Below are 23,538 nucleotides of genomic sequence, written 5' to 3'. Positions count from 1 at the left end.
TAATGGGGTCTGATTATTCAACAAATATTTATTGAACACCTACTACTTCCAGATTAGCCAATCAAAGGCTTATTGAACATTTATTTGTGCTGGATGCTGTGCTATGCCCTAGGTATGTTAAGATGTACTAAATCAGGATCTTATAGACGTTGCTAAGTGCCCTTAGAGAAACAAGGAGAGAATACGACGTAGTGCCTGTCTTCTGTGGAGAAAGCAGAGAGGAGGGCAGTAGTTGCACAAATTTAGGGAAAAAGCCAAGAGGTTAACAGTGAACTAGAAGTTCGTTATGCAAAAGAAGAAATCGATAGGGCCTTAAAATCATGGAAAATTTCATTTAGGAGATGGGAGTCTGGGCTGTGGATGGATTCAGAGAAGCAGAGGGAAGACACTTCTAAAGATATGGAGAAGCATGAAGCAAGACGGGAAGGAAAACTGAGGAAAAGGGGGAGTAGAGGAAAGGAATATTTTACTTATAGGACTAATATTGTTGACATTTTGTGCTATCGCCTGTGCAAAATTTGCAAGTCCATAACGGGACCATGTCTAGGGGTAGAAATGCCATTAAAGGTGATTTTAAGATCTGCTTGAGGCCCTCTTTTATAAGGTCTGTGTTCGTGACTTATCTGTATGCAAGTTCTGTGTTTGGGCCATCTCATGCTGCTTACCTCCCTTACCTGCCTGTCAGTGGCGCCAGCTCTTGAGTGGGGCACGTTGGTTCTCCTTCATGTAATTTCTTACCTTCCAGACTCTGGCCCCCTGACATAACAACCCAGGACAGCAAACGCATAAGATGCAAGGACTCTTAAGGCCTAGACTTGCAAGTTATAGATAGTGTCACTTCTGCCTCCTTCTCTTTTTTAAAAAAATACTTTTCATTTTTTTAATCATAGGTGACATACAATATTATACTAATTTCAGATGTACAGCATAGCAGTTAGACATTTATATAACTTACAAAGTGATCACCCTGAGAACCCTAGTGCCCATCTGACACTGTGTATGGTTACGGATCTCAGTGTTGATGACTGTATTCCCCATGCTGTACTTCCATCCCTGTGACTGTGTTTATAACTGGCAATTTGTACTTCATAATCCCTTTCCCTCTTTCTCCCGTCCTCCTAACCCCCTTCCATGTGACAGCCATCAGAATGCTCTTTGTATCTGTGACTTTGTTTCTATGTTATTGTTTGTTTTGTTTTTTAGATTCTGCATATAATTAAAATCATAGTATTTGACTTTCTCTGTCTGACGTATTTCACTTAGCATAATGCCCTCGCTGTCCGTCCATGTTGTCGCAGGTGGCAAAATTTCATTCTTTTTTATGGCTCAGTAATACTCCATTGTATATAAGCACTACTTCTTTATCTGTTCATCTAGTGATGGACACTTTGGTTGCTTCTGTATCTTAGCTATTGTAAATAGTGCTGCAGTGAACGTATAGATACATACATCTTTTTCAATTAGTGTTTTAGGTTTCTTTGGATAAATACCCAGAAGTGGAATTGCTGGGTCCCTTTTTTATCTCATTATAGCCTTTGTTTTAAGTCTTTTTTTCTGTAATCTGAATATTGCTAACCCAGCATTTTTGTTTGTTTGTTTCTGTTTGCATGAAATATCTTTTTCCATCCCTTTACTTTCAGTCTGTGTGTCTTCTGATCTGAAGTAGGTCTTTTATAGGCAGCATAGGTGTGGGTCTTGTTTCTTATCCATTTAGCCATCTTTTGATTGGAGTATTTAATCAGTTTACATTTAAAGCAATTGTTGATAGGTATATTGTTATTGCTATTTTATTTTTCATATTTTTTACCTGTCTTTTTTTCTGAAAGAAGTCGTTTTAGTATTTCTTTCAGTGTTGGTTTGGTGATAATGAACTCCTTTAGCTTTTTCTTGTCTGGGAAAATCTTTATCTGTCCTTAGATTCTAAATGAAAGCTTTGCTGGGTAGAGTAATCTTGGTTGTAGGTCCTTTTTTTACATTACTTTGAATATGTTCTGTTGGTACCAATGGGAAGGATTGAGCTTCAGGCTGACTGTTTGTGAGGACCGGACGTGACTACAGCAGAGGAGCTACTGTGCAGGGGTCGACCCCACAGAGCAGGATTTACTGTAGCAGTGCTCTGGAGCCTGCTGAGTGTCCCCTTTGAGTGGTGATCTGGTATGGTGGACAGCTAGCCAGCAGGTTCTGAGATACCTCTTGGGAGGGTGTCTGGTGCAGCCTGAGATCAGCTACTGCCTGTGCCCAGTCCAGGGCCCCTTGGTATGAGCTACAAAATGGTCTGCAGATGGTTGTCCCTTTTGCTGGGCTTGGAGGTGCCTGGGAGAGGCCAAGCAGCAAACTGAGCTCAGGTGCAGCTAGTGCCAGGTTTGGGCTGCTTAGCCAGAAGTACGGGGCATGCCAAAGCCAGACACTCTTGTTGGGGTTTCTGAATCTTCGAGAGATTTTATAAAACTCAGTAGCATGAGCCAAGACAGGCTGTTCATATGGAAAAGCAACTGGAAACAGCTTGGCTGGGCCCACACATTGGATGATGTAGGGTCTCAGAATCACCAGGGCAGGTGAACGGTGTTAGCTGGGTTAATGGAAACTCAGAGCCTGCATGTGCAGGCTCTACAAAGGAACAATGTTATGTGCCACCACTGCTGTCTGGGAGAAAACTGCCCCTCCATCCCTCGTCCTGAAGCCAGACAATTCAGTACCTCCCTGTGCGTCCCTGTGTGTCCCTGGCACATTACGAGCTGTTGCCCCTGGAGCTTAGGGCTGCTTTGGTCTGGAGCTTAGACCAAATGGGAATGTCAGTGAGTGGATCCATGCATGGGCCCTTTAAGAGGAATGCCTGAGTCTCCAGCAGCCCTTTGTCTCTCTCGGCCACAATCCGCATTGATATGTATGGCCAGAGGTTACAGGGACTTCTCTTCTCACACTGGGGTCCTGGGCTGGGGAGCCTGCTGTGGGGCTGGGATGCCTCACTCCTCCGGGGGACCTCTGCAGCTGAGACAGCCCTCTCAGTTCTCACCAGCCTCACGTGGTTGTGGGACCAGCCTGTTCCCTGTCTCCCCCGCTCCTACGAGACTCCATATGGTTCCTCAGTCTCGATATCCTCCATCATAGGACTTGTTTAGCTAGACTTCTGATGGGTCTCAGTGACAGTTCTGTAGTTAAGTCGTAATTTGGATGTTGTTGCGGGGGGAGGCGAGCACATGTTTACCTCCGCTGCCATCATGGTCTCTTTGGCCTCATTCTTCTGGTTGAAGTCTGTCACAAGGCCAGTCAGTATCCATGGGAGAGGATGACGGGTTCCATGATTACATGGAAAGATTAGCAAGGTCACATTTCCAGGAGGCATGATTCATAGGTGTCGATGTTGTTAATAAGCTCGCACATTGGGTTAGGGAATTCGGAGAGCGCACTGTTCTGCAGGAGAAGGAGCGTACGCCAGGGACGTAGGTTCTGGGTTACTGGACCGGGACTGCCATTAATGTTTGAATTTTAGAAAGATTGTTTAACTTACTGGACCTTATCTTTCTTTTCTTAAGGTATATTTTATTGATTATGCTATTACAGTTGTCCCAATTTTCTTCTCCCTTTTATCCCGTTCCGCCCTATAGCTCCCCTCACCCACCAGCATTCTCTTCCCCCCTTAGTTTATGTCCATGGGTCGTACATATAAGTTCTTTGGTTTCTCCATTTCCTATACTATTCTTAACCTCCTCCTCTCTATTTTGTACCTACCATTTATGCTACGTACTCTCTGTATCTTTCCCCCCCATTCTCCCCTCCCCCTCCCCACTGGTAACCCTCCATGTGATCTCCATTTCTGTGATTCTGTTCCTGTTCTAGTTGTTTGCTTGGTCTTAGTTTTTGTTTTTTAGGTTTATTTGTCTTTCTTAATGACATTTACAAAAATTTTGAATTCTTTCTTGGTGCAAATAGAATGCAAAAAATACAAAAGTAAACAAGGCATACCCACTTCAGTACTTCACTGTTTAACATTTTTAACTATGGCATTCTCATTAAACATAAATCCTTATTCCAATTCCAGATACTCCTCTCCATAGATGAGGGATAGATATGCTTTTCCCTTTCCCTCCGACCACACGCAGAGGTTTACTCTTCTGCAGTAGACACTGTGGATGGAATGGCAGCCTCAGCGGGCCTTGCAAACTCAGAGACCAGTCGTAACTACCCAGGATGGTCTGGACATATAAATTCCTAACTGCAAATGAGTCATGGTGGGTAGTTACGTCCTGGGCCTATAGCTTCCTTGACATATCTCAACCTTAAATGAGACTATTGCCTTTTTGCATCTAAGATCACATCACCTTTGAAATGTCAGAGTAATCTCCTTTTCCAGACCCCTGAGGGCCCAGCCACCACCAGAGCATGGGACCACAGAACTCCTCATTATAGTCTTGTTCCCTGAATACCAACTCTGTGTGCTATAAATGTTAATTATTAGCCATCCTGTACCCACCAATGTAAAGGAATCTGTCTTTCTCTGTTTTTCTCTGTCTTACCTTTTATCCAATCCCAGAAATTTCCCTGCTTTGCTTTCTCCCACCACCTTAATCTACCACTAATGATTTCATGTGACCCTCCTTACATCTCATCCTTTTTCCTCTAATATATAAAATAAGCTGCAGAACTGCCATTCTCAGGAGCATTTTCTCAACCCACGGAGATTTTGCTTCCCAGCACTGTTGTCAGTTTGGCTCAAATAAACTCGTAAAATTCTCTACAGATTTGGATGGTTCTCATGTCGACAACACCCACTACCTGGATCAGGGACTGGGAGTAGAAGTTGGATTGTATGGACAGTGGTAAACTAATAAATACTAAAATTAAATTATCCAACGAAAAAGTGATTTGACATTAAATAAGGAGAAAAGTTTTCTTACCTATAAAATGAGGGGACTGAACTAAGTGGTCTCTTAGATCTCTTCCTGATGCAAAATACTCTCCTGTGAATTTCCGTGCACCAGATCTTGGCATGACACTCAGTACAAACAGTGCAGAACCATGAAGGACCTGTCTGCCATGTGAATGGAGAGCAGGAGGCTGCCTCTGTTTGTTCCACCTTTCAGAATGCTCGGGAGCGTGTGACCTAAAGAGTGCCTTCTGCCAAGGAAATGTAGAGCTGAGAAATGGCCAACAGACATATTTCTCGTGTGCACCTTTTTGATTTCCAGCTATTGTGGTGCTTTTGCCATAGTACTTCATCATCGCAGGCGGGGCTTGTCTTCTAGTCCACGCCGGATGCCATCGTCGTAGCTGTGGGCACCATCTGTAAGAGCCATCCCTTCCACAGCCAGCTGAAAAGGAAATGTGTTCCTCCTTTCCTAAAGTGGAAGTTTAGGTATATTTTCTCCTAGAACATTCTTAAATACAGCCCATCCAATAGAATGTAAATTATTACCTGCTGTTATATTTTAGAGATAGTGTGGATAAATGAATCTGTTATCTAATTGAAACCTAGGTTCAATTTATCAGTTTTGTTTTGTTTTGTTTTTTGAGATAAAAAAAGTTCAAGCTGCAGGAACCAAGTTTACAAACAAACTTATAACATATAACTTGTTTTCTAACTAGAAATTGTCTTTATCTATGGTCAGTTTATTTAAAGCTAATTTGTATTACACATAAAAAAAGTAAATAAATTTCAGATGCTATTCGTTAAGGTTTTGGCTATCCTTGATGCAGTTAAAAATCTCTGGGTTCTAGAGTCTTTAACTGAAAAAATAGGAGTGTGTCGACATTAGCAACTCATTGAAAACTTGACAGATATTTTCAATGTAATTATCAATTGAAGCCACTTCAATTCCTCTTTGGTACTAGGCAAGTTGTAAATAAGTTATATAAATAAATATTAATGCAATTATTAACTTGATAATTTTATGTGCTATGTAGGCATGCAAGGAAATTAAACAAAGATGAAGAGTGCTGAACTGGCTTATATTTGAGGATATACATAGGAGTGACTTATTCTCTGTATCATGCCGAGATAGAAATATACTAGTTTTCAGCTACATAACTGAGCAGGATTATAAAAAAATATATATGTAATTCTTCATGGCGGTTAAGTTAATAACCTGTCACTATAATTTGTGTGCTTCTGAAATAGAAACCATATCACGTGCTTCCTAGTTGGAAGGAAAGTAAAAACAAAATAGATACAAAGAAGCTAGTCACTTGCTTATTTCTTTATTTATTAAAGTATATGGATTTTTTATTGAATTTATTGGGGTGACATTGGTTAATAAAATTATATAAGTTTCAGGTGTACAGTTCTATAACACATCATCTGTATATTATATTGTGCATTCGCCACCCCAAGTCAAGTCCCTTCTGTCACCATTTATCCCCACTTTTCCCCTCTTTCCCCTCTTCTACCTCCTCCCACCCCCTTTTTCCTTTGGTAATCACCGTAGTATTATCTGTCTGTGAGGTGTATTTTATTTTTTTGGTTTTGGTTTTTTTTGCTTAATTCCTTCACCTTTTCACTCAGCTCCCCAAACTCCTCCCTTCTGAGAGCTGTCAGTCTGTTCTCTATATCTATGAGTCTGTTTCTATAACTTTAGTTTGTTTATTATTAATAGATTCCACAAATAAGTGAAATCATGTGGTACTTGTCTTTCTCTGGCTGGCTTATATCACTTAATATAATACTCTCCGGGTCCAGCCATACTACCACAAAAGGAAAGTTTTTTTTTTATGGCCAAGTAGTAATCCATTGTATAAATGTACCACAGCTTTTTTATCCACTTATCTACTGATGGGCACTTGGGCTGCTTCCAAATCTTGGCGATTGTAAATAACACTGCAATGAACATATATGTGCATATATTCTTTTTCTTCAGATATATTCCCAGAAGTGGGATGGCTGGATAATAAGTCACTTACTTTTTTAAAAGTCCAGCCTTTGCTGCCAGATAACAGTTCAGAGGTTCCTCTTTAACCTGTAGGGTTTTTTTTTCCCCCAGAAGAAAATAGCGATAGCATGTAAATGTCTTACTTCAGAAACTTTTGAAAATGTAACCTGAAGATTGCTTTGTCTCTCACCCTCAGCTCTCAGTGACTCTCGAGGGGGCCGGCAAGTCTTATCAGTTGTAAGCAGCCAGGCAAGGGCAGCCAGCACATTGAGAGGCCAGGGCAGTATAATGGTCTAGGCCATTGGGCAGGTAGTGAAAGGCCTCTTGCTATGTTAAACAAATGTGCTTTCCTTCCTGTCTTCCGCAGGAGCTAATTTTGTTTTTCACTTCTCTTCTGGTGTAAGAACAATGAGGATTCATAAGGCCATTCCGCCTGTGAGGAGACGTGCATTAGATTATCATAAATCCACACATAAAAAGTGCAGTGGTCAATGAAAATAGGCGTTCCTGGATGAAAGAAAAGGTTTAATTGAAAGTACTATCCCTGGAGTGACAGATGACAGAGCGTGGTATTGAGTGGACATTAATGACCATAGACCAGAGAGTGAGGAAAGCAAGAGGACAACCATTCTATTTTTTTAAGTTCCCAAATCCATTTTTCTTTAAGAGAGTGAGGGAGCTTTTCCTAACAGAATGGTAGGGGGGAAAATGGGGTTTTGATCATACACAATGTTCTTGGAACACTGTTAATGTTTATTAGGAAGTTGCAGCTGAATTTTCTACTAGCACAGATAGTTTTGTTAGAAGTTAGTGATCTAGACAGAGGATACAGTCTATGATATGCTGAATAATGGTTAAAATTGATACATACCTGTTGTATTGAGTTATGCTAAAAATGATTTGCACTTATTGATAATTCTAGAATTTTTTTGACTCTTGGGTTCTCTCTCTCAGCTCATTCTTTAAGTACATTGGGTTTTCATTCAGTGTAACAGAAAAAAAAATAACTGAAAGAGGCTTCTGAACATACGGTCCCCATTAAGCACTGGACAGCTTGCTTTGTATCACTAAAATATGGCTGCCTTTGTAAATCACACATATTTGTTTAGCCAATGCCCTGCTTTTGATGTGGCTAAAATAATGGGATGAACTCTGTATCCACATAGACAAAGGCTGGGATTAAGGACTGCCTTAACGAGAACGTAATTGGTTAGGTGTCTCTTTTGCCAGTCATTAACATATTTGAATTATGACTTTGATTCTTCTTTCAGGTCAAACACAATGTAAAATATATTCTGAGTTATCTGAGCCTAATGTGTAATGATTTTAAAAAGATGAAGAGGGGGAGATACCAAGTATATTAAGAGTGTTTTACTTGGTATTTATGCCCAAGCACTACCCAGCTTACTTTTGGGGAAAAAAAAACCCTGTCAAAACAATCTTTAGTTTACTTGGTCTTCAGTTTTAATTTAGAACAAATGAATTGTCTCAGTAAGTGATTTTAAACTTTTCAACCAATTGTTTAGGAATTGATACAGATACAATCTTAGTTTCAAATGTAAAAAAGTATGTTTAAGGGTTAATTTGAACAAGGTAGTTGCCAAATAGTGCCAGCTGTCATAATAAAGCAGAAGTGAATGACAGATTTACTCCACCCCGTATCAAAACTCAAGAGCGGATATAGAGATCAGATGAGCCAAAATAAATGTGAGTTTGCAGAAACATTTGTAAGCTATTTTCTTGCATAGCTCAGCCCTTCATAGGCATCAAAGTGCAAACAGGTCATGATTAAGCTTAGCACTGTTACAGTGGGAAAGGGGAACCACTGTTGCTGTAGATACCCCGGATGCACAGCCTGATGTAACAAAAGTCCATTTGATGATGGCGATGGCTGTGACAATGGTCTCTATTGCAACATACTGAAACTTAATGAAGAGTTTTGAACTATTTTTGAATATTAATAGAAAACATGGCCCACACAGAGCTACAAAGGGAGGACTGACTGATGCAGCACTTGTCAGTAATACTCTTTAAAAAATATTTTGCATGCATTTGTTCTCAGGCATGCATTAGAATAGATAGTAGTAGCATAAATTTAAGTAGAATGGTCTTTGTTGGCCTTGAAATTCTCATAGGTTTATATAATAACAAATAACCATAACACAGTGTGATTAGTGCTAATTATGGTATGTCTAGAGTGTTAAGGAAACCCAGATAAGGGCTCAGCCAGAGAGCAGGTGACAATGAAGACAGGCTTTGATGGCTAAGGAAGAGTTTGCCAGTGGGTGTCAAAGAGGGACTGGGGGAGGGAGTGATTTTTAGGTAGAAAGAATTCCACCTAAAAAGTAAGAGATCTTTGTAACATTTAAGTCATTCATTTTATTTCCATCTAACAAGCATGTGAGAATGTGAATGCTAGAAGTGTTGAAATTCTGTTTTTATAGATAATTAAGCTATATAGCTATCACTTTTTTATCTTTTATTGCTATTATTTTAAGAAGGGCACTGTGGCAGAGAAGTGTCAACAAAATAATTTATGAAGTCACCATTGAACAAATACTTATTATACATATGCATCATCCTACTGGAAGCTAAACTGCATTCAGAGTTGAATTAAACGTAATTCCTGCCTCCGATGGGATCACAATGGTACCGGGGAGTGAAGACAGGCCAGCAAATAATTGTAAAAATAGAAAGTGATGAGAATTGTAAGAATGGGAAAAAGAAACTGAAATGGAAGCTCAGATGCGTGCAGATTGTTTTCCCACTGGTAAAATCAGGGGAGGTGGCAGTGTCCTACATGCTGCAGTGTAAAGGCAGGGCGTTTGGAGATACTAAGTAAAGAGTCTTTTATTCTATTAAACCTTCAACGTAAAATTTCTTGGGAGGTGAAGATAATTTCTATACTTGATGTATACACATATACATATGAAATAAACTTTTTCTTACATGTGATTTCATTGAGTGTCATAAAAACTGCAGGTCTGCACCATCAGGAAAATGCTTAACTAAAATGTTTTTTTCACTCATTGTGTTTAGATGAGTCTCTCCTTTTTCATGTATCAGCAAGTAAACCTGGTGCTGTGTTGGATTAAGTTTTTTTTAAATTAAATTCCTTAGATATGAACTGAACTGAGATAGTCCTTACTTAGCCTTTAAAACACACTTGATGTCGTTGGGAAATTAAGATCCATTAGTTCAGGAAAGAAAGAAGTCCTGCTCAGCCTACAGCTGGGGAAATATTGATTGGAAGTGTGCTGAACTTTTAAACTTCATGTAATTACACGCTGATTTTACAGGAATTAAGGCCATAGAAACTGCTCCCTTACCCTTGTCCTGCTCTCCTATATATAATGGCAAGGCAGAAGAGCATTTGGAAGGTGCATCCTGAAGAATCATGTAAAGTGAAAGGCAACATTCAGTAGTTCAAGCCAGTTATTTAGGACTCAGGCGCCTCCTGAACAGACTCTTTCAAGAACTTGGCAAGAGCAGTGTAGGGATGTAGGAGAGATCTTGCTAGAATTAGGTTACCTGCTTCCTTTACCTTAGAAAAATACCTACAGATCCAGAAGCCTCTGTGAAGTTCAGACTATGAGATGGTGTGTTAGTCTGTTCATGCTGCTGTAACTGGATGGTTTATAAAAAACAGAAACTTACTTCTCATAGTTCTGGAGGCTGGAAGTCCAGGATTAAGATACCCTCGTGGTCAGGTGAGGGCCCTCTTTGAGCCGCAGACTCCTCACTGTATCCTTACATGGTGGAATGGTTAGGGAGCTCCGTGGGTTCTCTGGGGGCACTAATCCCATTCAGGAGGGCTCCCCCTTATGACCTAATCACTTCCCAAAGACCACACCTCCTAATATTATCACATTGGGGATTAGGGTTTTAACGTATGAATTTGAGGGTGATGCAAACATTCAGCTAATAGCAGAAGGATGTATGTGTCACATAGAATATGTAGCATTAAAAGGAGAGAAAGAACCCTGACTGGTGTGTGGTTCAGTTGGTTGGGTGTCATTCCACAAAGGAAAAGGTTACAGGTTTGATTCCCAGTCAGCGCACATGCTTGGGTCGCAGGTTCGGTCCTTGGTCTGGGGGCGTGTGAGAGGCAACCAACTGATCAATGATTTTCTCTCGCGTAGGTGTTTCTCTCCCTCTCTTTTGCCCTCTCTTCCCCAATCTCTAAAAATAAAAGAAAATATTGCCAAAAACAGAAGAGAAAGACCTTATTAAGGGAAACATAAGCCCTGTGATACATCACTAACCCTTGGTTTCTCCCATGAGTCAAAATAAAAATCACCAGTGGGTGAATGCAATTATTGGTCTCAGTTCTTCACTTCCAACACTAGCATTATACACCCATGCTATCGTCTTGGTCTTGTGGTGTGTGGAGAGTACTTTTCCAGCTGTAGCCTGTGGACCTGGCCGTATGAATTCATTTGGCCAGTGAGATGTTAATGGATGTTTTATGATCAAAACCTCTAAAATTTCATGTTTTTGCATTTGTGTTTTAAATCATAGCTCATCTATGCAGAGGTCTAAGGAAGATGAGAAATACAGGAGTGGGCAAAAGTAGATTTAAAGTTGTAATACAAAAAAAATACAAGAATTAATGAACAGTACTGAAAGAGTACACCGCGTCCCACGAGCTCACGGCTATAACCCTATCTTTGCCCACCCCTGGATGTCAGGCAGACGTGCACCCGGTGCACGGCTTAGAGGTATCCCAGCCCAGCCCAGCCCAGCCCAGCCCAGCCCAGCCTAGATCAGCCAAACCCCTTTCAACCTGCAGATGTGTCGGCCAGAAAGAAATGTCTTATTTTTGATACCACAATTTTCAGATGGCTTGTTACGCAACATTTTTAAGGCACTAGTCAACTGATACATTCATTCACTTTCCCCCATCAATTAACCCGGGGTTGATTTCCTCTCTCCCTTAAAATTGTTTGTAGTGGCGAGAATAGGAAGGCATATCATAGTATAATTTTAATGGGTTTTCCTACTCTATAGAATCTACATGACTTTTTATTTTATAGTCAGTTATATCAGAAAATTAATTTTAACAGATTAATTATTAAAAGGCAAATTATATGTCTACCTAAAAATGGTGTATTTAACATACATATGTGTTATTTGTAAATATGTATGTGGTAAGAACATTCTACTTACAAGAGTAAGCATGTACTGTGAATTTAAAATTGTTGCGCACTGAGATTTCTCAACCTCTATTTGGAATTTAGGGATATTTGTCACTAATAGTGTACTAAAGGGGATTGGTTTCCAGCTGGAGTGTCCTTAGATGCAGCTCAGACATCAGAGAAAAGGAGAGGGTTAAAGAGGTTATATTTTTGTCTTTTGATTTTCTTATAGCCATAAAACCAACAAGCAGAAATGGCCCCTCCTCCTTTAAATGAATATTACTTTCTTGAGGCTGTGGTTGTACTGTTTTACACTGAAGTGTGATTAAGTAAACGTGACTCTGTGTGCCTTAAAGAGAAAGAACATTTAACAGGGTTCTCTAGGGAGATGTAGGCAACTGAGATGTAATTCCCGCCTTTGGAATTCCTAAGCCAGGAAGAAAGCCATATTATATTTACTAAAAGAGTTATTGGACCCTAAATAATGACACATACAGCAAGAATAGAGGATGTTGTGTAGAACCGTCTTACATATTGACCGTAATGGTTGAAGATTTTATTCTGTGACTGTATAACTTCCTAAAATCATAGTGGGAACAACCTGTAGTTTACTGTCTTTAAATTCTCAACAGAAGTCTCCCAACCAAAAGCTGAAAAATAATATGATGTTTTAGAATTTCTCATAAGGAAACTAGCCATTTAGTTATCCCTGTGAAATTAGAACTCCCTCATTGTAAATGCTTTAGAACGTTCTTGCCGTTCTGAGTCCTTTGAAGCCGGCTGGGACTCTTGTGGCACTCTGTTGCTGCTGATGCCGATTGTGACCTACAGGATGTGCACAAAGTGTGACGCAGGAAAATGCGGGACTGGAAAGGTGAACCATGAAGGTGTGCGGTAACTCCAGGATTTTGTTCTTGAACTCCGATGTTTCTTTCTGGAAACGTCTCTGCTCCATTCCATTCCTTTCTAGCCTAACCTTCCTTCCATTGCGTTAAGTGTATGCTAAGGAACACTGTTTCTACAATATGCTTCGTGCAAAAGTGTTGCAAGCTCAGGTGTTAGGAAATACACATAGACTGACCTTTTAAAAGCCCTGAGAAGTCCCAGAATGAAGAAACCCCTTTCCTAGAATGTTTCATCATTTTTCCCTTATGTGCAATGATTGTAACCCTGTGTGTTAGACCTTAGATTGAGCCAGGCATGATGGGGAACCAGGTTGGTTGGCTTCATTGGTTTCTGGAGACTGCTCTAATTGGACCGTCTCAGGCCAGACTTCCTCAGGAAGCATGAGCAGCCTGCAGACTGACCGTTGTGTTGTGGGGTCAGAGGTCACCCACAATTTCCTCAGTGCCACCCCCTCCCTGAGCAGTGGGCTGGGCTGTGGGTGAAGCAGACCCCATGACTGGTGTGTTCCCTTCCATGAGGTGCTGCGTATTGTTTTTATGTTTAGCTTTTGTCCGTGATGGTTGCATTGTCTTTTAAAGGTGTTAAGTGCAGGTAGCCTGGCATACAAAGCATTTGTGATCTGGAAGATAGTGGAAAGAACCCAGCTTCTCAACCAGATCCATTCCTCTTAGAATCAGACCCATTGTGCCTCCTTCATAGGTCAGTAAATTCTTACAGTCACAGTGTTTGTTCTTGGATCATATATTCCTATGAGAGCATGGATTCTTATATTTTAACCACTGAATTACCGCTTCTAACATATTTAAGACATTTATAATCAGGTTTCTTTAATAGGAAGAAGTAGAAAGAACAGAAAGACCTGCTGTTTCTCATTGTTAACAAAGCAGGTTTTAGTTTTATATAATCCCATGCTGTCTGAATATAAAATATTCACTTACATTACTTTTAATGACAAAATATTATATTCATTTTTAAAATCTTTATCTGAAAAGGAAAAAAGTTGCCAGTGTCACTAAACTGTTGAATTTGCTGATGTTTCAAGTATATTTTCTGTAAGTAGGAGGGGACAGAGGTTGCTGTGGGAATCTTAACTCTGACTTACTTTACTTTTGTTAGTTTTAATCTCTGACTTAGTATTAAATTGAGGTACTTTTAGATTGAACAGGCAAGAAAGAATGCCATTTTTTGACATTTGTTTCCTGGTATTAGATTAATCCTTTACTTAAAGAAAACTGTGTTCTGATAAATTCAGTCAGAGGTTAACTCTTGCTTTCAGTAGTTTCCTCTTCCTACCCCCTTTCAAAAAAACATGAAAAATTAAGTGTCTCAATTACAAATATTTTATAAGATCTTCTTCAGTCAGGTCTTTGGTTAAAAATTATTTTAAGCCCTGGTTGGCGTAGCTCAGTGGACTGAGCGTGGGCTGCGAACCAAAGCATTGCAGGTTCGATTCCCAGTCAGGGCACATGCCTGGGTTGCAGGCCACGTCCCCAGTGGGGGCCACGTGAGAGGCAACCGCACATTGATGTTTCTCTCTCTCTTTCTCCCTCCTTTCCCCTCTCTAAAAATAAATAAATAAAATCTTAAAAAAAAAAAAAGAGAAACAGTGCAAGTAGAATAGGCAGCAGGTTTAAATAAATAATTTAAAAATATTATTTTAAAGTGAATAAATGTGCACTTATGAGTACCACATAAGGACATATATTTAAAATATTTATTATCGAACTAACTAGAAGAAATCTACATTAAAATTTTGTGTTCATTAAAAGTAAATACCAGTGTTACTTACATGTAGCTCTATAAAACTTTTCTCCTACTTATTGCAACACTAACCTACACTTTTCCTTATGATTGATGTATAATATTGATCTTTGTGTTAATTCTCAACAGCCTATAGTATAATTCAGTATATTTTTTTAAAAAATTATCTGCACCATGATCTCTGCTTCATTTTGGTAATTTGTCTATATTGTCCAGAAGACAAAAGACTTTAAAAGATAATCTATCCACTTGTAAACCACCATGAGTTCTGCTGATTTCATTTCTATATTAGCAGCAGTGGTGGGAAAGCCTTTTACCATTTATTACGATGATCATCCCTCGATTACCATTTGCATTTGCATGTGCCCGCTCATCTCTCATTGTCTTCTTTTCTTTACTTTCTGAAAAATATAATCTAAAATAAAATGCCTCCCAGCTGTTGGAATCAGCCTCTGATCCCCACTCTAGGGTGATATCCACATTTTGAATTTTATATAATCCAACTGGCCAAAAAGCTTTCATGTTTATAATAGCTACTCATGCTTTTTTAGAAGATTAAAAATTTTCATAAAATTAAGTGTCTTGCAGGTGTCTTATCCTTTCATTATTGTGAAAATTTATTTAGCTATAACAAAAATTTCATCACCTGAAATTCCTTAAAATTTACTTATTTAAAAAAAAGTCAACAGTGATTAAGCTTATTATAAAATATCCTGGCAAAATTGCCAGGTATGGCTTTTGCTTGATGTTAGAAAAAAAAATCATTCGTTTTTTTCTTAAAGCCCTTTTGTTTGAGTTTTGGTAATTGACAAAATGATTGCATGTGAAACATAAGTCTTGCATAAAGTAAGCTGCTCACAACACAGACTAATTACACATTTGGGAGGCAAGGCAAAGACATCCAGAGCTTACTCATGCTGAGCCAAGAACACAGCATTTAATGAAATGAGGGCCATAAAAGGTTCAGCATGGATGCTTTCAGGTCTGACCTGGGCTTCTGGGAAATTGAACATTGGCCCTGCAGACTGGGGGATTCCCCCGGGCTTTGGGAAGCTGGGTTATTACCACTTGCATGCGTGAATCCAGCACTGCTTTACAATACAAGAACATTTGTGATTCCAGAAATGGCCCCATTTGGAACACTCTTAAGCTAATAATATAGATGCCTCCCTAGTCATCCATCTTCCTGCCTCTCTTTCCTCCTCTCACACCAAGTAATTACTTTTGATATTTGTTTGATAAAAATGATTAGAGTATCTGGCAAGGTCCAGCCATGTAGATTCCCCTGCTTCCTCTTTTCCTATGCTTAAAGTCTATTTTTTCCTCTCAGATAATACTATGAATGAAAATGCAAGGTCCTCCCGTGTTGTTCAACAAGGTTTTTTGCCAATGATGTTCTATATAGACGGGCCATTTCCAATTATAGTGTTTAGTGCATAGTAGATGCTTGATAAAAATTTGGTTGAGTGGCTATGGTTTATAAAGATTATCTCTTGTCACGTGAGCCAGAATGAATCAGTCTCATTCATGAATTCCAACCATGACAGGTTATTCAGTATGCTTAGGGATAGCCATAGTATTATGGAGAATAAAATGAGAGAATGGAGAAATAGGAAAAGCAATAACTGAATGGAAAGTAGAAGGAAATATATATATATATATATATATATATATATATATATATATATATATATATATATATATATATATATATATATATATATATATATTGAGGGTGATAACAGATCAACAGCTACAAGAACTCATAGAACATTTACCTAAAAAACATTAACGAGTTAGTTAAGGCTGGAGATGGATAGGATAAAGCATTAAAATGGCTCATAAAACTTAAAAAAGAAAAGGCAGTGAACATTTTACTTACCATTTGGTTTTACTATTTTTTATTTAATAAAGATATTGCACATACACACCTATGTATCACTGCAGTGTTTTAAAATTGAAAACTATTCTCCATTATTTTAATGCAGTGGATTATATTCAAAGCTTATAAAAAATAAAATAACATAAAATACTAGAATCCATTGCACCCTGGGTATTTTCTCATGAAACTTTTGTTTACACGTGTGTGTGCACACATGTATGTATGTGCATGGAAGGATAGACAGATAAGTAGATAGATAATGTGCATGTGGTACTCGATCACAGTGCTGCCCAGAGTTGATGAAATGGACCATGAATGTTGCTGCTTGCAAGGTTCACTTATGATTTGAGGTACATGATGCAATTTAAAACCATGAACATCCCAATGTCTCTCATAAACTGGTAGCTATGGCACATCACGGTGCTTTTGTTGAGGATTTGATGTTGAAGCTGAACTGAGTTGTTATCTCTCCTAGAAGTGGGAAGTATGGTGTGAAGAGGAAAATTGGACTACATTACTTTTAAGATTCCTCATAGCTGTGATACTTTATTATTATTTTAATATAAAAACTAGTTTGTATAAATATTTAAATTAATGAAATCTGGAATAGTAGGAATTAAGTGTGGTGCCAGCAATTTATTCATCTGCATATGGTGTATACAGTCCCACAAATGCAATTCACAAATATATATACACACAAGCACATACTGTCGGATATGTACTCATATATTAATTCTTTCAACAATTATACAGTACCTTTTTCTGAGTCTGGTACTATTTTAAACACTGGTGATATATTGGTGGAAAAGAACAGAACAATATAAAACTTTCTGCATCCAAGAGACATTATTTGAAAATAAGCAAGTCAATACACAGTGCATGTTAAAAGCTATGGAGAGAAATTAAGCAGGATAATGGACATGGCTAAAGTGGTGTTGAGAGGCCCTTAAAGTGATTTTAAACAGAATGGTCAGGGAACTCCTCATGGATAAACGGGTGTTCGAATGGAGAACTGAAGGAAATGAGGGAAGGAGGTCGGCAGGAATGTAGGGGCAGAGGTGATGCGGGAGACTCGGGGCAGAAGTGTGCAGGTGCTGCTGAAGAAAACGGGAAGACCGATGTGGTAGGTGCAGGGTAGTTGGAGATGTGTTCAGAGATCGGAGTCAGGGCAGTCAGCTTTGGTGGAGTTTACAGGACATAGTTAAGGACTAGGTTATTGTCCAAGTGAGGTGGGAAGTCACTGGGAGGTTTTGGGTATTTGGTTGAACGGGACCACTCTGGCTATGGTGTTGAGAAACAGCCTAGAGAGGAAAAAGTAGCAGTTAAGTAGAAAGGAGGCACTATTACAGAGAGCGTCAGGTGAGAAGCAGTGCTTGAGATAGTCGGAGTGGTGGGGTTCTGTGTGTGTTTTTAGAGTCTACAGGACTTGCCGATGGGTTGGATGCCGAGTGTGTGGTAAGAAGGGAGTTGACGATGACATTGAGATCTCTTGCTTGAATTTCCAAAAAGAATACAATTGCCATTAACTTGTTCTGGAGGGACAATTTAAGGGATGATCTATTTGCCTATGGTAATTTCAAGGTAAAAGTCCTAATGGAGTTGATCACTAGAAAATTGGTTATATGCATCTGTAGTTTAGGAGAGAGAAGTGGAGATAAGAGTTTGTGACTCCTGACTGTGAAAATGATAGCGAGAACCAGGAAATTAGATGAGGTAACTTAGAAAGGGAGGATGGGAAAGAAAATGAAAGGTCATGTAACTGATCCCTAGACATTGAGATATTTAGGGGTTGGTGAGATGGAACCTGCCAAGGGGGTTGGAAAAGCATGCATGGTTAAGGGGTAGGTGACCTATGAAAGAATCGTGTCCTGGGACCAAGAGAAGGAAGGATTTCAAGAAGTAGGGTCTCAAAAAGTCTAATGCTACTAGAGAACAAGGCAGATAAAAGGTGAGAATTTAGCAATGTGGAGGTCATTGGTGACTCTAAGAGGAGCTTAAATACACTAGACACACACATACATGTTTATAGGATATATATGCATAGTGTGTATTATGTATGTAGATTGAAAGAATATATGTAGTGCATTAGAATATATGTAGTGCAGGGCAGATAACCAAGTTGTTTTCTATACAGATAGGTGAGGCAGGATGGGGGGGGCAGATAGGTAATAGGTACACAAGTCGGTGTCTGAATATGTGTATAAAGTATATATGTTACATAAATGAAATACGAGGTCTGCCCAAAAAAAGTCCAGCCACTGTTAATGTAATGAGAATAGTTTGTGCAACATCAGTGTATCCTGGCAGCCAAGGACAGTGGACTGGAATGCACATGCATGAACAATGACAACTTCACTGTACTAGTCAGTGGGGGTGGTCGATGCCATTGAGTGAGCATGTATACTGTGTGGTCATTGCATTTGAAGTGACTGAGTGAGTAGGGCAATGAATCTGCATCAAATTTTGTGTTAAGCTTGAATATTCCTCACAGAAACTATTCAGATGACTCAGAGGGCTGCAGCTATGGGCACCTGGTGGTGGGCAGCTTCATCATGACAGTGTGCCCGCTCATGCATCACATCTCATGCAGAGTTTTTTGGCAAAACATCAAATCACCCTGATGACTCAGCTCCATTATGGCCCAGATTTGGTGCCCTGTGGCTTCTGGCTTTTCCCAAAACTAAAATCACCTTTGAAAGGGAAGAGATTTCAGTCCGTCAGTGAGATTCAGGAAAATATGTTGCGGCAGCTGATGGCTAGTAGGAGAACTGTGTGAGGGCCCAAGGTGCCTACTGTGAAAGGAACTGAGGCATCATTGTCCTGTGTATAGTGTTTTTTGTATCTTGTATTTTCTTCAGTAAATGTCTCTATTTTTCATATTACATTGGCAGCGTGGATACTTTCTGGACAGACTTCCTGTACCGTACACATAAGATTTTGTGCTTAATTTCATACCATATTCTCACATGATTATAAGTCTTTGTGTCAATGCTATTTTATATTATTCTATGATTCTTAATAAATAGGAGTACAAAAATAACATACATACAAGCATAACTAACCTAACAAACACTGCTGATGGGCTACATTTTTTCTTCTCTATTCTTATGTAAGTAAAAGGTAGTATTTTGCATATGAACCAATAAGTTTAATATTTACCACTTTTCCTACTCTGTTCGTACCACAAAGATCACATTCCTGCCTCTGGAAAATTAAATGCTATAAAACCAGACATAACTAAGTGCAGAATCCCCTAGTAGTTCATTCTGACTAAGTGGTCACTAATGAACCTTTTACTGCCAACTCCTCCTGGGACTTGGGAACACATGGACAGGCACCTCTGCAGCCTCAAATTCCTCTCTGGATCCTGGTGGCCTTCACCTCGACTACATTTGGCAATTGTTGATTCAGGGCCATGGTTCTCAATTGGAAGTGATTTTGCCTTCAGCAGACAGTTAGCAATGCCAAAAGGCTTTTTGATTGTCACAACTGGGGAAGGAGCTACCACAGGCATCCAGGGGGTGGTAGCCAGGTATTCTGCCAAATATCCTACCATGCCTAGGACAGTGCCTTACAGCAAAGAATGATCAGGTCCCCGATATGAGTCGTGCTGAGGTTGGGAAAGCCTGAGTTGAGGGTCCCACATGGCTGGCCCAGGGCAGGTGCTAGGAGTTAGGCCTGGGCACACGCAGTCCAGGCATCTGAGCATCCACCTGGACCCTGCCCTAGGAACCTCAAGCACGTGGAATGTAGACACATGGCCTCTTGTGGCAAGTGTAAGAGAAAATGAAAAGACAGAAACTAAGTGAAACTCATAATATTTCCCTTACTATGCCAGGCTTGCCTCTTTGGATTTTTTCCCCCACTGGACGACTTGGTTGGGAAAAGCAAGGGATGCACCTGACACAGTTTGGGAAGAGCTCTTGTCCGAAGAGCAGGAAGCCAGGGAGAGTCTAAGGTCCGGACGATCCTTTGGGATCAGGCTCTTGCGAAGGCCCTGCCTCTGGGGCCCCCTTGAGGACTTGAGGCCTCTTTCCGTCCTGCTCCCTCGTGTTGTCTGGCAAGATCGGAGTTTAATTTTCAGTCACTCGATGAGCCAAGATCATTGGAGGAAGGCATTCAGCATATTGATTTTTTTGTGCATTAGGTAAAGGGACATTTATTTCTAACAGAGGAAATGGCTGTGTTAACTACCGTAATGGCTTCCTTCGCCATTGGAAAGTTTGCCATTATTAGACACCACTAATTACAGCTTGAGCCTGATATAGCATAAGAAAGACATAAAGCATCACTGCAGTTGGGTGGGAAATGTGAGATGGCATGGCCTGTAGCGGCCACTGTAGGACTCTGTCTTGGAATTCCTTGCGGTGAGGCCAAGTCATGGTGGGTCTCAGACCCTGACACTTAGCACAGCAGCTAGGAGTCGAACACCAGAGCCACAGTGCGTGAGCCCCACAGAACCTCAGCACTGACAGTCGGCAAGGTGTGGCACTCACCCATGCACACAGGATGCTTACACACGTGCACACACACACAGACACGGTGCTTACACACACACAGTACTTATAAACTGCTGTGCTCCTCAGTGTCCTCATCTCTAAAAGGGCATGAGAATTATCCCCAAAGGCTTGATGCGAACAGTGAGCATACTGATATGTGTAAAGCACTCAGCACAGAACCAATCGTTCTTAGCACTAGTTTGTCGCGTGTAGATATCAAGGACTTATAAAAGATCAATTTTAAGTTTAAAGTGAAAAGATAAGCATACTTTCGGCTGACTTCCATTTTGTTTTCACCACTTATGTGATAAATGGAAGGTGTCCGCACAGACAGTGGTTGTGGAACTTACTAAGAGTTGAATGGCGGTCCGCAGCTGGTGTGGTCACAGAACACGGTAGTTTGGGGGTGTCACTCAAGCAGGACTTGTCCTCGAGTCACTTGGTCTCTGGTAGATAAGAAGCCAGAGCAGCCTCCCAGTCTGTCCCTTGCACATACTTCTAGTAAAAATAACGGCTCTTTAGTTTATATTTTAATTCAGTAGAACTTTATCAGACATAAATTAACCAACTCCCAGAGAGGCCCGGAAACATAAATGATTATGAAATGTTGTGGGTTCTCAACAGGCATTTTGGAAGACAAAGATGACGACCAGTAATTTACATTTAGTATCTAACTCTGGCATTCCAATGGAAAAAAAGACAGCTAGTTTGAATCAAATAACAGGATTTTTTCTTAGATTATAATGAAATGAATTAGTTAAAAGAGCTAACCTATAATAGGTTTATTAAATTAAGCAATAAAGTTTCATTTCTTTAAAGCTACCTCTTGTCAAAATATTTATAGCTAACTTGGTTTACAATGAAATTAAATGAAGGAACTATTTCTGTGAAGTTCGACATGGGTTTTCTCTGTTTCGGTAGGAGCTGAAAATGCCACGCCAGTGGGTCTGGCTATGCTCAGGCCTCCTAATCCTGTTTTAATTATGGGTTCCTTGCTACCTCTGATTTTATAGTTGCTATTTGGTGACTGACATTCAGACATGCCCAGTGATTTTTAAAATACATAATTTTACATAAGAGTCCCTCCGAGTGACCTTCAGAGGAGAGTCTCTAGACATAATTATGGAGAGGAAGGAACTACTGGCCTAGAATGAGTTGATGGTTTCCAGGGCTATCTCATTTTCAAATTTCAAACCCCGTGGCAGAGTTTCACATTTCCGCAAGCTTAAGAGGAATGTAGACGGGCACCTGCAAAGTTCACCATGTGGACAGCACTTTCTTATTACCGCTGGTGTACACTTTCTCGTTACTGCTGGTGCACATTTGAAAACACTAAGGAGTGATACAATTAACCATGGACTTCTCTGGGGATTCCTGAACCCTAAGTGTGCCTTTTACCACCACACTCTGTGTTTTTTGAAGACAACTATTCTTGTGGTGATGTGTCATTCGTCAGAGAGGACATCAGTGTTTATTGGGCATTACCATTTTTTTAGGTTCAGAAATGGATTGCCAGTCAGTTATACTACCCAAAGAAGCATGCCTAAGGCCTGAGTTTTGACAAAGTAAAATTCAGTTCAGTGATCTCCATTATAAATCACATCTCTCTAACTTTAAAATAACATTTTGTTTTTTTCAATGTTCTGTATTCTATTGACAATCTTTATCAGTAGCATTGCTTTCATGGTAAATGATATGTTTTAAATTATATAAGCCACATATTTCTTTAAAATTTTAGCTTGTTTCTGCACTAAGCTCTGTTTCTTCATCTATAAAGTAAAGGGACTACAACCACGTAAACTCTAAGGTCTTTTCTGGTACCTAAGATTCCCTAAGTCTAATGCCCAGCCTCTTTAATTATCAAGAATTTTCTGCTGAAATTTCAAATACTTATGTTAAGTTTCAAGTGGCGTGGCTCCAACTTGCCAAAGGATCCTCTCTGTTGCCCATGACCAAACATTATTCCCCAAAGCTCTCCCGCCACCCCCTGGATGTGGTGTTAGCCCCTTGCAGGGAGAAAGACCACCCTTTGCCCTGTGGGAGCTGGAATACACTGTTAGAGGTCCAGTCATCCTCTCTTCCCGAATGCATCCGTGTTTGGCCATGTGGGTGTGTAAATATTAACTTGCTCTCTTCCCTTTGCTCTTTTCATGTGCATTTCCCCATCAGAAAGGAGAACCTGACTGCCACGCTCTCTCTCTGGAGACAACTGATCAACTCACCTTTGAGATCCCCCTGAATGATTCTGGTTCTGCTGGTCTTGGGGTGAGCTTGAAAGGAAACAAATCTCGAGAAACTGGAACAGACCTGGGGATTTTTATCAAATCCATCATCCATGGAGGTGCTGCTTTTAAGGTGGGTAAGAATGATGTTTCCACGTCAGTGTGGAGAGTCAGTGTGGAGATAAGTGGCTTTCATGCTGGAGGACCGGCTGGAGAAAGTGTGTGAAGATGTGAGACCCCTGAGGCTCTGCTGCCATGGTCAGGAAA

The 23,538-nt window shown here is 40.0% G+C and overlaps 1 protein-coding gene across 1 annotated transcript in view; it reads left to right on the top strand.

The window, feature by feature from the left end:
• The window catches only part of PARD3B (par-3 family cell polarity regulator beta), a 975,282-nt gene that overhangs the window by 541,952 nt on the left and 409,792 nt on the right, over positions 1–23,538 (top strand). Inside the window, exon 11 of the mRNA XM_045852946.1 lies at positions 23,219–23,404. Within this exon, the coding sequence (XP_045708902.1) occupies positions 23,219–23,404 (186 nt within the window). The remainder of the gene's footprint in view (positions 1–23,218; positions 23,405–23,538) is intronic.

This window comes from Phyllostomus hastatus, unplaced genomic scaffold, assembly GCF_019186645.2.
Source record: "Phyllostomus hastatus isolate PE091 unplaced genomic scaffold, TTU_PhHast_1.1 phas_contig_137, whole genome shotgun sequence".
NCBI classification, from domain to species: Eukaryota; Metazoa; Chordata; class Mammalia; order Chiroptera; family Phyllostomidae; genus Phyllostomus; species Phyllostomus hastatus.
Note: the sequence above shows the minus strand (reverse complement) of the source record. Positions and strands in the feature narration are given on the sequence as shown.